The 17,551-nt window shown below is 38.5% G+C and overlaps 1 protein-coding gene across 1 annotated transcript in view; it reads left to right on the forward strand.

Moving 5' to 3' along the window:
• Nucleotides 1-4,010: 4,010 nt before the first annotated feature.
• LOC101862257 (lysosomal alpha-mannosidase) overlaps nt 4,011-17,551 on the forward strand; it is a 26,622-nt gene continuing 13,081 nt past the window's right edge. Inside the window, exons 1-16 of the mRNA XM_005095469.3 lie at nt 4,011-4,282; nt 5,870-5,972; nt 6,746-6,895; nt 7,730-7,923; nt 8,663-8,771; nt 9,693-9,805; nt 10,414-10,485; nt 11,000-11,116; nt 11,714-11,917; nt 12,311-12,383; nt 12,926-12,965; nt 13,373-13,442; nt 14,359-14,478; nt 14,942-15,061; nt 16,771-16,906; nt 17,407-17,474. Of these exons, the coding sequence (XP_005095526.1) occupies nt 4,133-4,282; nt 5,870-5,972; nt 6,746-6,895; nt 7,730-7,923; nt 8,663-8,771; nt 9,693-9,805; nt 10,414-10,485; nt 11,000-11,116; nt 11,714-11,917; nt 12,311-12,383; nt 12,926-12,965; nt 13,373-13,442; nt 14,359-14,478; nt 14,942-15,061; nt 16,771-16,906; nt 17,407-17,474 (1,839 nt within the window). The 5' untranslated portion in view covers nt 4,011-4,132. The remainder of the gene's footprint in view (nt 4,283-5,869; nt 5,973-6,745; nt 6,896-7,729; nt 7,924-8,662; nt 8,772-9,692; nt 9,806-10,413; nt 10,486-10,999; nt 11,117-11,713; nt 11,918-12,310; nt 12,384-12,925; nt 12,966-13,372; nt 13,443-14,358; nt 14,479-14,941; nt 15,062-16,770; nt 16,907-17,406; nt 17,475-17,551) is intronic.

Consider the following 17,551-nt stretch of genomic DNA (forward strand, 5'->3'; position numbering starts at 1 on the left):
CCCATCAGTAACAAAATGAACAGTCCAGCTGAAATCATGTTTGACAGAAAAGTGAAAGACACTCTTCCATCAAAGATTCACTATACGTATAAACAAAGAGACGAGGTAAATGAAGAACTCACTTAAACTTAAAGACAAAATATTCAAAAACACCGTCATGATAGAACTGCCAATGACCTACCACCTTTGTATGTCGGTCAACAGGTGACCACCCTCGATCCGGATACAATTCTTTGGAAAAGAGCAACGGTAGAAACACAACCGAAAGAGCCTAGGAGCTATCTCGTCAGGAAAGATGATGACAACGTAGTGAGAAGGAACAGAGTATATCAAAAAGAAAATAAATCATCATCACCCGAAACCCAGATTAAAGCCAAACAAACGACAACGAAGCGACCGAGAAGGATACTCTCCGCAATCGCAGGCCGGTTCCCAAACCCATCTACTAACTGTCACTCTCAGTAAGCCCAAAACAATGGCTCCAAGGACGCCGGGCAATAACAACAATAATCACACAAACACAACATACACAAACAAAAGTGGTCGTGCTGTTAAAGTGCCTACCAGCAGATACAAAGATTAGGTACAGATTCATAAGGTCAAGTGCAGCGAACACTAACACCTTCATACTCACACCTCTCTGCAATAATGACTCTTAGTTAATATTCTTAGAAGAACAGTTGATCATGAGATCATTATTCATCTGTTTGTCTAATTGATGATACGTACACCAATACTACTTCTACCGTGGAAAACGAACTAAAGGAATTAACAGAAACATTTTATGAACATTATATTATTTGTGTATTGGATACGAATATCATAATTATAGTCAATGACATTGTCCGAGCGACACTATGGAAGATAATGAGACACAACGGAATCCCACAGAAGTTGGTGAACCTCATCAAAAGCATGTACGAAGGGACAAGTTGCAGGGTTGTAGCCTACATGATGGCCAGCTCACGGACAGCTTTGACATCAAAACTGGAGTGAGACAGGGATGCTTACTATCACCGTTCCTCTTCATATTGGCAATCGACTGGCTGATGAAGGAAACCACCAGAGGACACAGAAATGGTATACAGTGGACACCATGGACACAGTTGGACGATCTGGATTTCGCAGACGACTTGGCGCTTCTGTCGCACACCCAGGAACAGATACAAGCAAAGACTTCAGTATTAAACAGCCTATCGGAGTCTGTTGGATTGAGGATCCACCCCGGAAAGTCAAAGGTACTAAGGACAGATGCACAACGAAAGGAGCAGGTCACAATAAAAGGAAAGGCCCTAGAAAACGTTGAATCCTTCTGTTATCTTGGGAGCATAATTGACAGAGAGGGAGGAACAGGTGCTGAAATAAAGTCCCGCATTGGAAAAGCACAGGCTGCTTTCATATCTTTGGATAGGATTTGGAAGACCAGAGAGATCTCACTTCGAACAAAGCTGAGGATTTTCAATTCAAACGTGAAGCCGGTCCTGTTGTACGGATGTGAGGCATGGAACGCATCGCAGACTTGTATAAAGAGGATCCAGGTTTTCTTGAACAGGTGTCTAAGAAAGTTACTGAGGATCAGATGGACAGACAGGGTCACCAATGTGGAAGTGTTAAGGAAAACAAGACAGATCCCAGTCAGAGATGAGGTAGGAAGAAGGCGGTGGCGATGGATTGGACCTACTCTCAGGAAGTCAGGCAGCTGCATAACAAAGAAAGTTTTGGATTGGAACCCACAGGGCAAGAGATCAAGGGGAAGACCTCGTGGAACTTGGAGAAGAATCACAGAAATCGAAGTACAGAAAAGTGGGAAGACATGGAATAACATCAAGAGGCTAGCCAAGGATAGAGAAAATTGGGGGGTGTTTGTCCGTGGCCTATACCCTGGTGCAGGGTGAGAAAGGCAATGATGAATGGCATTGTGTTATAGGCATACGAGGTGGCTAAATCTGTTGTCAAGTCCTGCTGCAAGGTTTGCATGGTAATGTGTTATTATTTTGGTATTCTGTTTTGAATGCTGTGATTTTGAATGTTGTGAAGTAGACCTTCTTTGCGCCAACTCTTTGTAGGGGATCTATTAGATCTAGATTCTAGATCTATATTGCGATGATTTGTTTCAAATGTTGAGTTTGAATTATTACAGGTTGAGTGTTATGTACTATCATTGGTTGAGTTGAGTGAAAGGTCTCTTTTGTTGTTAAAAACAATCAGGTATGCACGGAGATTTGAATGTTTGACTCATTTGGTATCACAATTGATTAACTGATAAAGTATAACGATTTCAAATCTGTCTATCATATGGGTAAACATATCACCTTTTATTTAAAAAAAAAGGGGGGGGGGGTAAAGTTTTCAAATAGTAATAGGCAAATCTGGTTGGCAGTCAACGTGTATAAAATCTGCCCACTAAGTCTGTTTACTGTTTGTTTGGCGCTTCTTCTTTATCCTGTCACGAAAATAAACATGTCGTAGGCTACCGAACACCTGAGTCGAGTTCAAATCAATGCTTAACGTAGCATTGCGTAAGTGTAGATTCTGTTTATTTAGCCTACTGTTTGAATTGTACGCAAAATGCAGCTTGCAATATTAATATGTTACCACATCTCGAGAGAGATGCATTGATATCTCAAGGTAAAATCTGCAGTGTCGAGTGGGGGGTGTGCCCTGTCCGTAGGTAGATCAGATCGTCAAATTAATAAGTCATGAACGCGGTCTCTCAACTGTATTAAATAATAAATTAGCTTACTTGTTGTCTATGCACAGTGGATCTAGGCACATGTTCGTGACCCTACAGTTGGCCCACTTCATTTTGTTTCCGATAGTCAAGTAACCGAGGCGTAGTTGAAAATACATGTATTGCACTCAAGTGAAGGTAATGGTTCTCATTATCTTTTTAAAAAGATACTTTTAAAAGTCAAGGTCAAATGTAATCAGATTCAATGCATCCTGCTATTGTGTATTATTATAGATCTAGATCTACTAGATCTAGATCTAGATCTAGATCTAGTCATCATAAAGATCTAATGCAGTTGCCCTTTGATTGATTAATTTCAGTGCCGATAACATAACAATCTGAATAATCTTCCTTTCCATCCGAGCCGGCAGAGTTATAAAAGCGAAGTAGATTCCAGATCTAGATCCTAGATATAGATTTCTAGATCTAGATCTAGATCTAGATCTAGATCTAGATATCTAGATCTAAATATCTAGATCTAGATCTAGATCTAGATCTAGATTCTAGATCTCGGCCTTTTTTTCTAATCTTTTATTTTTAAAAAATAATATAGAGATCTATCTAGATCTAGATCTAGATCTAGATAGAATCTAGATCTATATAGATCTAGATCTAGATCTATATAAAAAAAGAAGTGGCCTTTACCGATTCTAAAATCTAAAACTGCACAGAAGTGTGGCGGATAGGTCAGAATGTGCATTGTTCGAACTCAATGGAGTAGAATCTAGATTCTAGATCTAGATCTAGATCTAGTACTCTTTACCCTCTCCCCCGAAAACCACAGATCATAACAAAAGCATATTATAAGTAGCCATTTCGAGGGCACCATTGCATTGTCTGCATAGGTGAAAGGGGATGATGAATTTTCCTAGAGTCTGTAATACTGTGATTAAAAATTGACCCCTTAGGTACTGTAGATTTCATTTTACTGTGTAGATTCTATATACATATTCAATGAGAAGTTGTTATAAATGCTTTATTATCATAATCTTGTCGATTAGGGTAAGCCCTACCTGTTGAGTTCAGCATGATGTACCATTATTTGAAAAAGGTGCTGTTTTGAATTAAAGGATTAAAATTATGAGATGTTTTTCAAATCATGCCTGGAAGGAAATTTCTCTTTAAAAAAACCCCCAACAAACAAGGAACCCCCCTCCCCCCAGAAAAGAAGAAAAAAAAAACAATTAATAAAAAAAAAATAAAAAATCAGGGGTCAAAACAAAATTCCGAAATATTGCGAATGTAAATATTGGCGTGTTGTTGTGATCATGTGACTCAATGTCACATGACAACTTGCCTACAACATGCTTGAGTGCTCTTGTGACTTCGTTTGATAACAAGGCTCACAAGGGAAGCCGCGGCAACACCTCGCAAATTAATTTAGGAAATTTTTGTCAGTGGATGGTTTCTTTCCTTAGGGTATACCCGGGATCACCGAACCTGCAATTACCAACAATGTTATGGAAAGGCCTTTCACTAGCAATTCTGTTGCTATTGATATCAGCATCTTCTTGTTATGCCGACAACTCTGATGCAGGATGCGGCTACGAGGTAAAGTTTAGATTCTATATCTAGATCTAGAACTAGAGGTTTTTCTAGTAGAGTAGATATAGATTCTAGATCTAGATCTATATCTCGGGATCTAGATTTTGTCTAGATCTGGGTCTAGATCTATTCTAGGTCTAGTCTAGAAAGTTGACGGTAAAGGTAAAGCAGGGGTACGCGATACCGTAAGACTAAGACGTAAAAAGTCGTAAGACTAAGACTAAGAGAAAGGCCAGCTCTATGGTGAGAATAGCGCAGGCGAGCCTTTTCACCTGGTGTGCCATCACCGTGATCGGCCAACCAGTGTAGCGTTCACCGTGAACAAACGTTCCAGCGCTCTTCTTGTGTTGAAAGCGTGCAGTTTTGTCTGTGGGCAGTGAAAGAGGGGGGGGGGGGGGGGAGACAGACAGACAGAGAGATCAGGCAGACAGATAGCCCGTCACAGAGAGAGAACAAAATGGCGACCCGCGTAGTTCGGCTCGATTCGGAAAACGAAGTGGCTAGCCGTACTAGCTAGACTGCCAGTCTAGCCGTACTTAGATCTAGGTTTGGCCTTCGAACCTGTTGCATCCCCCCGGGCAGTGCCACTGACTGAAGTGTCTTTAGGCCATTCCCAAAGGGGGGACATTTCTCGTTCAAGCACAGTAGAATTATAAATGGGCTGATCCAACAATGTCACGCTCATAACTGTGCCTGATCTACAACAGGAAACTGCTGCTTTTTCTTTCCTAATCCTTACTATTGTCATTGTCCTTTCCTTTACTTCTTTTGTATGTTTGTAACTCTCTTGTGACCTGGGCCAATCACAGAGGTGTGCTTGGTGCTCGCTGTAGCTTTGTGTTAATTCACTGCCATTGTTTGAAAATGCCCTTTCAATTCTACGCAAACCTCGCTATCCAACACGACACTTAGACTTAAGTGATCGTTGAATCTCGATAGTAGGCCCTATGGCCCGATAGTGAGGTTTCATCAGCAGAGCACTGGTCAATCCCCGCTGGTCAGTGAACTTATCTTCCTCCACATGGTCACTTATTTTATCAATTCACTTGAGATGTGTTGAAGGACAAAGAAATTTTCAACCAAGTCCAAGCAAAACGTAATAGCTCACTAGCTGGCTATCGGGGTATCATAATGAAAGGACACAGAGCAAGTTAAACATGTGCATTTATTAAAGACAACCCAAAGGTAGCAAAGTTTGATTGGAGCAACTGAAAGCCTCTTGTTGCGCTGTTCTCTATGCTCTCTAACACTTTAACAAGGTTCATCAGAGCAGTGCTTGAGATGGAGAACCTCGCTAAACAATGGAAGTTTTGTTGCTACCTCAGATTACGCAATAACTGGCACAGGTTAACACATTCTTTTTGCAGGATTTTACCTGAGGCCCATCACAGCAATCAATTGACACAGAATTCGATTGTACCGAAGTGTTAACATTAACAATGTTTGTAAGTTGTTTTTTTGTCTTTCCAGTAAAATTGTAACGTTCAAGGTTCCGACAGACCACCAACGATCTATATATTATATATATACCACTATGATAAAACATTTGTCTTTGTATTATACTTCAGAATCTAGTTTGATTTTTTTTTCCAGAGCTGTAATGCAGAGAAACCTGGCATGATCAACGTGCACTTGGTGCCCCACACTCACGATGATGTTGGATGGCTGATGACAGTGGACCAGTACTACTACAAGTGTGAGTACAGTCTTGTTAGTTCATGTATGTGGTGATTTTATTATATTCTCCAACACCGGACCCTGATTGATAATTTCTTTCAAGAAATAGGGGAGCCAGCCCTGTTTTATGTGTACTTTTGCACAGTGGGCTTAAGTCAGATGGTCATGCAAGATGACCTAAAAGCAACTTCTTTCTTAAAACTGACCTAACGACTTCAAATTAACTTCTTTCTTAACTAACTCTGTGGCCATGAGTAATCGCTTACTTTAGCCTTCCCACTCAGAACATATAGATAGGCCTTAGCAGTCATTCCTGGGGAGCTCTGATCCACGGGCTGTTTTTAGCAAGCTCAATTTCAGTGTCAGGTGTTTTTTTGTTTTTTTTGGTGCTATTAATATTTTTTAATGTACAGTTGAAATTGTCGAAGATGGCCACCCACTGTTGAGGAGTAAGTGGTTTTGTCTTGGACAGTCAGGTGTCTTGGACAGTGCCATAATAATGGAAAGATTGCTAGGGAGGGGAAGTGGGAAGAGGCTGTTGGTATAGGTGTTTGTCTTTGTTAGGTGGCCGTTAAAGTTGGTTTGACTTGGTTGCATACACTAGAGACTAGATTTGGGTTTCAACTCAAGTTTAGAAGAAATGTATTGAAAATGTGGGTTCATCAATATATAAGTATGGGCTTACAAAACTTGCTGACAACTCTGACCCAGTATGCTGCTACCTAGTTTTGTTTTCTCACTTTAAAGTAAGCCTAAAATGTAAAACCTGTAGTCCTACTTTTTTCCCCCCAGATGTGCAATGGATCTTGGATGGAGTTATCCCAGAGCTGGTGGCTGATCCCTCCAAGAGATTCATCTATGTAGAAATTGCTTTCTTTTCACGCTGGTTCCGACAACAAGATAAGGCCACCCAACAGGTTGTCAAGAAGTTGGTGAATGAGGGTGAGAGATATGGTTGCTGTTGTCTCAGTTAACGATAATGATAATAAAAGTAATAATAAATTAGTTTGATTCATTTTTATAGCGTTTATCCATTATCTATGTGCTTTTATAACCCAATAGACACTGGATCACCCCCCGGGGCAGGGCCACTGACTGTAGTGTCTTTAGGCCATTCCCAAAGGGGGGACATTTCTCGTTCAAGCGTCAAGCACAGTAAAATTGTAAATGGGCCGATCCAACAATGTCACGCTCATAACTGTGCCTGATCTACAACAGGGAACTGCTGCTTTTTCTTTCTTAATCCGTACTATTGTCATTTTCCTCTACTTCTTTTGTATTTTTGTCACTCTCTTGTGACCTGCTATTTCCGGGTTGCCTTGATAGTCGAAGCAGACCGTGTGCTGTTGAAGCTAGAGAGGTGAGCAGAATAAATCTGATTCCCTGTAAAGACCTCTCTGTAGACACCCACCCCTTGGCACTCATATGACCTTATGCAGGTGCGAATGCCGTAAAACCTTCTATAAAAAAACAAAGACACTGGACCACCCAGAACATTCTCTGTTTCCTCGGAAGCATACAGAAGTCAACCTTGCTGTGCTATTTGTCACAGTTGTTAAATAAAAGAGAAAACTTTTTCTTTTGTGTTGTATTATAGTTGTGCACTTCTTTAGAGTACTGTTCTCTTCTGACAGTAGAAAGAGTGGAGCTACTAATTGTTCTTTAAAATTAAATTGAATGTTTGATTCAAACATTTAATTTGTATTAGTTTAGTATGGGGTTTTACGGCGTTCACAACTGCATAAGGTCATATGAGCGCTAATTTGTATTACTTAGGGAGACTGGAGTTCATCCTGGGAGGCTGGTCAATGAATGATGAAGCTGCAACCCACTACTCTGCCATCATTGACAACCACAAACTGGGCTTTGAGTTTCTCAGAGAAAATTTTGGGAAGTGTGGAAGGACAAAGATTGGCTGGCAGATTGACCCTTTTGGTCACTCCCGTGAACAGGCATCGCTTTTTGCTCAGGTAATTGTGGAGTTCTGTGAACCTCTGTTTGTTTGGAAGGGGTACAAGTGCGGGACTGTCAACTACTGATTTGACTTTTTGGGACATTGTTTGTCTTTTGTGTGTGTCTGACAGTGGGTCTCCTTTGCCCAACAACTTCTGTATTTTGATTTCTGCAGTTTTTATATCATCCATATTTTTTATTTTGGCGTGGGTTAGATAAAATTGAATGCTTTTGTTTTGTCGTAATTAGTTTGCATGATTTCAGCCAAAGTTTGGGAAAAGTTTATTTGTTATAAGAGTTAAAGAGATAATACCTTTCTTGTCAGGAGTTCGAATCCTTGAAGAAAAACAAGAGGGCAATTGTGTTTTGTTTGACTTAATACGATACTTCAAAAGAAGCACTGATACAATGGTGATGATCAGCAATCAGTTAAATTAATCTCAATGTCCGTTTTTAAAGATGTCTGCATTTTTGCAGTTTTGTGTTCAGTGTTGAATGTATTTTCCTGATTATTATATGTTGACATGAGCATATATGGGCCTAATGCTTCTCAGATTTGTTTTTAGAGGTTTGGAATTGGAAGAGTTGTTTTTGGGGGGGGGGGGGGGTTCAATGTAAAAAAATTATGTCCAGAAGTATGGGATCTGAATCATGTGTCTTGAGTATGGTGCTTATAAATTTACACCGCACAGTGTATTTTATTGTAAAACGGTCACAAGTACTGATTTGTCTTCACAACCTTTTGTGCTCTTACAGTTTGGATTCGATGGTTTGTTCTTTGGACGCTTGGATTACCAAGACAAGGATAAGAGACAGAAAACTAAGACCATGGAGCATGTGTGGCGTGGAAGCCCAAAGAATCTTGGTAAGAGACATCTCATGTTAAATGATTTGATTAGTGGCTTTACAATTTTCTTGTTGGATCTCTTTATGTAGAGGCTGCATTTGAATTGTCATGTTCAGTTATTGTGTTTGTGACCTATGATTACTTATTCTAGAACCTGAGAATTTTGGTATAATCTAACATTGTTTGAGATGGTCAGAATGAGAAAACAGTATCAGCTTTGAGTGTCCTGGCTTGTCCATGCGTTTTACTCAATAAGAGGTGAAATGGAGATAAAATATTCAACCTTGCTGAACTCGGATGTTAAAAAATGCAGCTCAAGATCTAGAGTCCACTTGTTTCTCTCACGTGATTTTCTCGATGGCAGGCTTGGCTATGATAAAATGGGATCGCTGACATTGTCCTGTTGCTTTTTTTTTTTTTCTGTCCTAGATAGATAGGCGTGTCAGAGTCAGTCCCTCAAACTACTGTGTAATCTGCTCTATTGACCACCTGTGCTAAGGACCACATCCTGCTTCTATCGTTGTGTTTTTTTTTCCCTCGTTTTATAATGATACTATCCAAGAAGACCATCCATTAAGGGCGAAGAATCTCGGAGGTCCCGTGTGCAAGTTGCCGGCCGCCACCCGCGCAAAATTCAAAATTTCCTACCAACTGAACAGGATGTGTCCCGCTTGCTCGTATGACCCTATGCAAATGCAAGTGCCGTAAAACACTAACCCCCCCACCCCGAAAAAAAAAATCCATCTAAGATATTACCACTTTTTTCTCCTTGACAGTTTGTGGTTGTCTTGGACAGCTTAGACAGACCTCTATCCTTCCCTTACATGTATTTCTCAATACACCCCTGACAACAATATTAATCCCAACCCTGTTATTTTGCCTTTACTTTTGTTGGGTTTTTTGTTTTTTTTACAATGGTTTTGCTTCCTCTGGTCACAGGCGCTAAAGCTAACCTTTTCACTGGAGTTTTGCCCAATGGCTACAATCCACCCAATGGATTTTGCTTTGACTACACCTGCTTGGCGTACAACCCATCACAAACAGAGATAATGGTTAGTAGAGAAGTTTTGTGGCCCAGTATTAAAGAATGCTTGTTGGCATTTAGATTATTTTGGATTGTCCTTGAAAAGTTTTGTTTGATACCTGTGTTATCTATTCAGTTTTTGTGCTGTGTACTTTTTTTTTTTTCTTTTTTTCCAGATCTCCTCTACTCTTTCTTTAAAAAACAAATTGCAATGAATATTGCTTTTATTTGACTTAAATGTGCATAGGAGAACTGAAATGTGATTTTTATGCACTTTTTTCTTTTTTTTTAAAACATTAAATAGTACTTAGCTTTCTTAGTTGTACGAAAAATTATTTGACTGGACTTTTAAGTGAAGCAAGCTATAGGGTAAAATACAAATTTTTAAACAATGCTGACTTCAGCATACTATTAATAGTTGAGAGGTCTTGTTTGCTGTCCATGTTATCGTAAAAATATGTTTCAATGTACTGAGGTTTTATGGATGTCAGTCAGGGTTTTCTTTCTTTTGAAAGAAGTCTTCAATGTTTAGTGCCCTAAGATACCAAGATATTTGTTTTTATCTTGAAAAATGCTGTTTTAAACAACAGTACTTCAGCTTGAATTTAATAAGAGATTCCTGTGTTGTCGTTATAGGATGATCCGAGACTGCATGACTACAATGTGGAACTTATGGTGGACGGGCTGATCAAAGCCATGAAAGATCAGGTTGGTGGGCCTTTGTTGTACTCAGAGCTGTTGATTCTGCCTCCTCACTTAATAATTTGGTAGCTAACGGTCTATTTCTGCTCTTCCTCTTTTTCTAACAAGTTTCTCTTGTGAAAAAATGTCTGTTGCTGTAATCAGACTCGCTCTCATACGATTCTTGAAGCTGTAGATCTTTTCTTTAGAGCTGTCTCTTCAGACTTTCCACTCAATAACTACTTCACCACTGGACCCTTCTTTTAATTGCATGCTACATCCTCACACATACATATGCACGTTGACAATTCCAAGAGCTCGTCGTATTTTACAGTCACAAGGGCTTTGAACTTTCAAATTTATATTTTTCAGTGAACTGTACCTGTGACTAACTTTCAATTTTTTAAAAGATGTTTTTTCATGCTACCCAGGATGCCCCAGGTTTGACAGTTATGAAGAGTTTTTTTGTCTGTTTAATATGTGTCTGTATATGAAACTTTTGTCTTTTGTGTAGTTCATAACTCTCATTCGCCTCTGACAGTCCAGAAGCTATGCTACGAATCACCTGATTGCTACCATGGGCTCCGACTTCAACTACGTTCAGGCTCATATGTTTTTCGCTGAGATGGACAAGCTCATCAAATATGTCAATGCCAGGGTAAGTCCTGAAATTATTAGTTATATATATCCATTTAGAATATATTTTAGATTGTCGCGGGAACTTTCAACAGCTAAATGATTTTAGTCACCTGTGTCTGCACACTTGTGATATTTTGTGCAGCTCCAGTTCTGTTTTGCCAGGAAAAGATGCTTTGTACAGCAATACAAAAAGACATACATAATTAATGAAGAAAAATGTAACGCCCCTGAAGATCAGGAGAGGGAATTATGTGTGTGTCAGGAAGCTCTAATATGACAGCTTTTGGTCTCTCTTTCAGATGGATCCTGAATGGAAGTTTTTCAGGTTTTGAAAAAAAAATCATGTGATTATGTAAAGCATTTCTTCTAGAAAAAGAGTTTGGATTTGAAAAACTGCTTTAAAAAAAAAGTGATAATTGCTTTCTGTTTCTTGTGAGCAGAAATTGATTATTTAGAGTATATGATAACATCAAAAGTACTTGTTCTTGAAATAAAATGAATGATGTTTTCTTTTTCTCTTCTCTGTTGTAGGAAAGTCCATTCTATTAATGGGTTTTTTTAATGTCCCTTTTTCCCCATCTACTTGTATTTATTGCTCGGAGTACTTTGTTTTCAGCAAGCTGTGGGCAGCAAGATCAACCTTCTGTATTCCACCCCATCCTGCTACTTGAAGCAACTGAACAACGACAACCGCACCTGGACCACCAAAGACGATGATTTCTTCCCGTACGCTGACAGAGCCCACGGTTTCTGGAGCGGCTACTTCACCAGTCGGCCAACTCAAAAGCATTACACGAGGGTTGTGAACAGCTTTTTCCAGGTGCTATATTTTTTGTGGTTATTGCCTCATGTGTACAGTTGTTATCTCAGCCAAAGCCAGTTTGCAAAATAATTTTTTTTTGCCCTCTTCTTGTGTAACAAAATGCGTGGAAAAAAAAAATCAAATTTTTAAGACTTCGTTTTTGGTATTTGTTGTTGTCTTTGACTTGAAAAAAAATTGGGGGTAATATCTGTTTTACACTTTATTTATTTTTGTTGGTGCAAAATTTGACTTGGTTGCAAGGAGTTTTATTTTTGAAGCAACAGTTTATGACAGAGTTTTGATAAAAACATGGTCATGTCAGTTAGGACTTACTGAAGTTTGAAGCGGAAAGTGCACCTCTCCAATTGCTTTTTGATTTTCAATACTTGTATTTTTTCTCAATACTTTCAGTCAACCAAACAGATGTATTGCCTGGCAAAGCTGAATGGCCTAAACAAGAGCAAGGAACAGCTGAATATACTTGGTATGTTCTGAGAGTTTACTCGTCTGTGGTTAGAATACTCCTGCAAACACATGTGCCCACACACCACACTCACTCGTACACTATATATCAGACATAAAACAGCAAAGACGTGAAAAGACTTACATGCTCATTTTTTTCATTTCTTTTCTTGAATTCACTATTGTCTGTCTGTCTCTTTCTTTAAATTGGTGGGTGCCTTCGGTACATTCAGCTACTTACCTACTACACTGTTGTGTCTGCATATTTGGTCTCGCTTTCTCTCAATGCTGAATGACTGTCGTCATGTTGTTTGTTCTTTACATTAAACATCTTCTATGTATCATTTGATTATGCGTTATTTGAAATCAACTGATTCATCTTCCGTGTGTTTGTTAGATAATAATAATAGATAGCATCTGCATAACGCAAAGTCCTGCTCAACAGCAAGTTCTTTGTGCTTTACAATCTACATTATTACTACAGCAGACCTGATAGCATTCTGGAAAAAGTCTCAACTTCCTGGAAAGCATACAGTGTTATGAGATTTTCTGTGTCTTTCACAGCATCTGCACTCGGTACTGCACAGCATCATGATGCCATCACGTAAGAAAAATTGACAGAATTTTTGTCTTTGTCTCAATATGAGCTCTTTTTGGTGGCACTGTACATTTTTGTATAATGTCTTAGTGCAAGGAAGGATGAAGGAAACAGTGTGAATTTGAGGGAGCAATTGTTGAGGAAAATACCTGTCTTTTTCAACAATTTGTCAAAAGGCTTTTGATAGATATGATGTAAAGAATAAATGTATTAGATGCACAATCTTTCAAGTCTCCTTTTGTAGATTATAATTTCACCTAAGAAATATGTTTTAGTTTGTATTAATTAAGAAAATATATATATGTATATTCCTTTTGTTTCTTTGGAGAAGATATATTGGTTCTGTCTTCCGTTTTGGTACATGTGAATTCAGTATCACATAAGAGAGGGAACATTGTTATTCTTTCTTTCAGTGGAACGGAGAAACAGGCGGTGGTGTTTGATTATGAAGAACGCCTTGCCAATGGTGTGAACCAAGTCCAGGTAATTTCACATTTTTCTGTTTTTTAAGTTTCTCCTTAGTATCAGCTGTCTGTATTTGATATTTATTGCAGAAAATCTCTCGTAATTTGTATATACATAACTGCCTACTTGTACGTATAAAAACCAAAAGCATATTTAAATATGATTGTGAGGTCCTAAGTATGCAAGTCCATTTTTGTGTAGAAAAATGTGTATTCTCTGTTCTACTGGTATTGCTCATCATAGACTTGTCAATGATGAAGAAAATAAAGAGAGGGTTCCTTGACCAATGCCCAACATTATGACCCACTGCATGAGTAGACTTTTCTTTTTTTTTTTAAAGAAAAATTGGAAGCTATATACATATAATGTCCTTGCTGTTATATGTTGTGGGTTTTTTTTGCGTCTGGTTGGGGATGCCACTAACTGTCCTACTTCTGTAGTCGCCCGTTGTTGTTTCTGTCTGTCCACCCTGCTCTTTCTTATATATAAACACTATCATCGAGTCGGTGTCATTCTTTTATCTCAAATTTAAAGTAAAGTAAATTGTGGGTTGATTCTCATGCTCTGAAAATGAATTTGTCATGTAGTGTACATGTATTTGATGGGTTTTTTTCATTAGAATTTATAAGAACTGCTGTGAAAAATGTAATGGCAATAATAATAATATTAACGATAACAATCATTATAGGTATGATAATAATAATGATCATAATAATAATTGTAATAACAATAATAATGCACAAATTTTATACATTGCCCACTCCTATACAAAACATCTTTAGGCACTTTGCAATCCCTTAATCTTCAGACACAATACAAGTGAATGATGCAGACATTCATACTATTCCAGCTCAATCACTGATGACAGGTACATCTCTTCATGAATGTAAGAGTGACATAATACATTTGCAAGTCTCTTTGATTCCCCCCTCAGAATGTGGTGCAGGATGTCTACAACAAACTGATGCCCAAAGGTGGGGCCGCAGCTCCAGAACAGCTCTTCTGCACACAGCTCAACATCAGCCTGTGCTCGGTGACTGCAAACCTAACCAATGTAAGTTTTTAAGTCTTTATGCATAGAAATGTCAGGCCAGAGGGCTGCTTTTTTGATTGGTCGTTGGTGTGTTTTCTGTTTTAGAGTTCTTGATTGCTAACAGTGTCTAACTAGATCTTTCAAAGAATCTTCAATCTTTAGATATTGAGTGGAGAGCCGTTTTTCCCTACATCAGGGTAGAGTCCCTTGTCTCTCAGGCTACTTTTAACCTTTTTCATAAATTACTCTTAGACTTTCTTAGATTAGGTAGAAAGAAGTTTAAAAACTCACTCCCCACCACATCCCTATTTTTAAGAACTGACATCCTATTTCAGCCGAGTGGGGAGAAAATTTTTATAGAGTATCTCGGTCTTTCTGCTCGAATGTTGTATTCCTCTCAACCTGGGTTGACACTTACTGGTAGGGTCGAAATGGATGAGTAAAAACATGACTTTAAAACAAATAATTTTTTTCTTCTTTTCAGCTTCAAGTGACCCTGTACAACCCCCTGGCCCGTGAGGCTAAGTACTACGTGCGCCTCCCAGTGTCCGGCACAAAGTACACAGTGTATCAATCGGATGGGAAAACCACTGTCCAGAATGATGTAAGTAAGATATGTGTCTCGACATGGTGGAATCAGGCGCTTGTCAATTTTTGGGCATTTGGAGTTATTGATACCATCTGAAAGCTTATTCATTTGTGTTGCTTTCAATAAAAAAAATATCCATGTAGCTTAAACAGAAGTCGAGATATTTGCATTTGAAGGAGGTGAGGTAGCCTGGATTCAGTGGTAAAATTAATCCGAAAATGGCCGGCAAAGTTTGGTAACTTCAATAGCTTGACTCTTTTCCTACCAGGCCAAAATCCACCACTGGCCCAGGGCCCTGACCAATTTTAAGCCCCTACCCCACCAAAGGAAAATGTCAAAACATTCAACTAAACACACACAAACCATAGCATCAAACAGAAGGTTATAAAATAATCTGTCGGATAGTAGCACAATATTGAAGATTTATTCCAATTATATTAGTGTGGGGTTTCTATAAGTGATAATGCAATATCGAAGGTGTCATATAAAGAAATGCTGAAAGTTTTTGTATGTGTACCTAATGAAGAAGTGAAAATATGAGACATATACTGAAGTCAGAGTAGTACTTTTTTCTTTCTCATTTTTATGTTTCGAAGGGGATAAGAAAATCGCTGAAATGACTAAAAATCGCCTCTCAGTGCTATATTTTCTTTCGTATCCGCTAACAGGAAGTCTTTTTCTATTATTTGGAAATCGTGGATCGGCCGAAAATTTGGTGTCTTTTCATTACTGGATTGGAATACATATCCACTCGAGCCATATTTTGTGGCTCTCGGTCCAGCAAGGCCACGTCCGCGAGCTTTCACGGCTCATGGTAGGAAAAGTGTTAAGAGTTCTTGAAAACTGAAAATTACATATTTTGTGCCCTTAAACAATGTTCTTCTGTAAAATTCACGTCGAAATGTGTTTTCGTACGAACATAAAAGGTGTTTAGCCAAAAAACAAAATTTCAATAAAAATTGTCAAACTGTTGGAAAAATGCCTTTTTCTTCTATTTCATTATTTTGACGAGTGCCTGATTTCACCACGATGCCTCACATATGATGAAATGAGACAATACTTTATTGTCCCGTGGGTTCATTTTTGGCTGCTTTACAGGAATGACCAAAATAATTTTTTGAATTATATGATGAGATAATCTAATACTTTATTCCCCCTCGGGGTAAATTTTTATAGTGTCTTTACAGGTATTACCAAAATAATGGTTTTGAATGATGTAAGTAAGATAAGATGAGATAAAGATGATATTATTTTATTGTCCCAAAGGGGAATTTTTAGCAACTTTACAAATATGGTAAAAACACATGTAGATATATACATAAAATCAAAATTGTATTGTATTACTTTTATTGAGTATGTCTTGATTGTTTCCTGTCGTACTGCACTTACAGTAGGCTGGCATTTTGAATTATATATGATGGCATAGCTCTCAAAGCATAACAGAAATGATTGCATGCTGAATGAATGCTCTGTATTATTTTGATGTCCAGTAGTAAGACTTAAAAGCATTCAGTGAGTACAGGAAGTAAGTTTTAGGGGAAACAACTGCATTTTTATTACATGTCCATCATATGCAGCAATAAAAATATACAATGGGCTGAATTCCTTCTGTTTCAATATTTCTTGTGTTGTAAGTATGGTTTCTTTGGTAAGATTTAAGTGTCACTTACCTAGTTCTGAGCTTCATTACTTGTCTTACGGATTTGTAAAATTTTTGCTTTCAGGTTCTTCCAATCTCTCCAGGCACTGCTCAAATTCCCCTTCCAACAAACCGTACAGCTCATTTTGAAGTGGTCTTTTTGGCTTCAGTTCCCGCTTTGGGGTTCAGCACTTACTTTGTGAGAAGACAAAGCACAAGCAGTAAGTCAAAACGTGTCCATTTTGTATTTTGTCATTTTAATATCTCCTATGAAAGAGTGTTAGAGGACCTAATATATCGTCATCATTGCTTTTGTCACCCTGGATCAGGATATAGGCCTAAAAATACCCCACACTTTCCACCTTTCCCTATCCTGGGCTAGCTGCTTGAGGTTATTCCGTGTCTTCCCAGTTTTCTGTACATCTGTTTCTGTGACTCTTCTGCAGGTTCCATGTGGTCTTTCCCTTGATCTTTTACCCTGTGGGTTCGAATCTTAACATTTTCCTTGTTATTCAGCTGCTTGATTTCCTGAGAGTATGTCCAATCCATCACCACTGCCTATTTCCCTCCTCATCTCTGACTGGGTTGTCTCTCTTTCGCCTCAATACTTCCTCGATAGTGACCCAGTCTATCCTTCTGATCCTCCCCTAATATACAAAACTGCAAAAGCTTATAAGTGAAAATGTTAATTATGTATTTCTACCTTTCTTTCGTTTCACAGACGTCTTACGATTTCAGAGAGAGTATTACAGAACACAAGTTTCCACTGATAATTCCATTAAAGGAAAGGTAATTTGGTTGCGAGATGTCTTACAATGAGAATTATGTTCCCTACATTTGTTGTGTTTCATATTTGTATTTCATAG

Source organism: Aplysia californica, unplaced genomic scaffold (assembly GCF_000002075.1).
Source record: "Aplysia californica isolate F4 #8 unplaced genomic scaffold, AplCal3.0 scaffold00104, whole genome shotgun sequence".
Lineage (NCBI taxonomy): Eukaryota > Metazoa > Mollusca > Gastropoda > Aplysiida > Aplysiidae > Aplysia > Aplysia californica.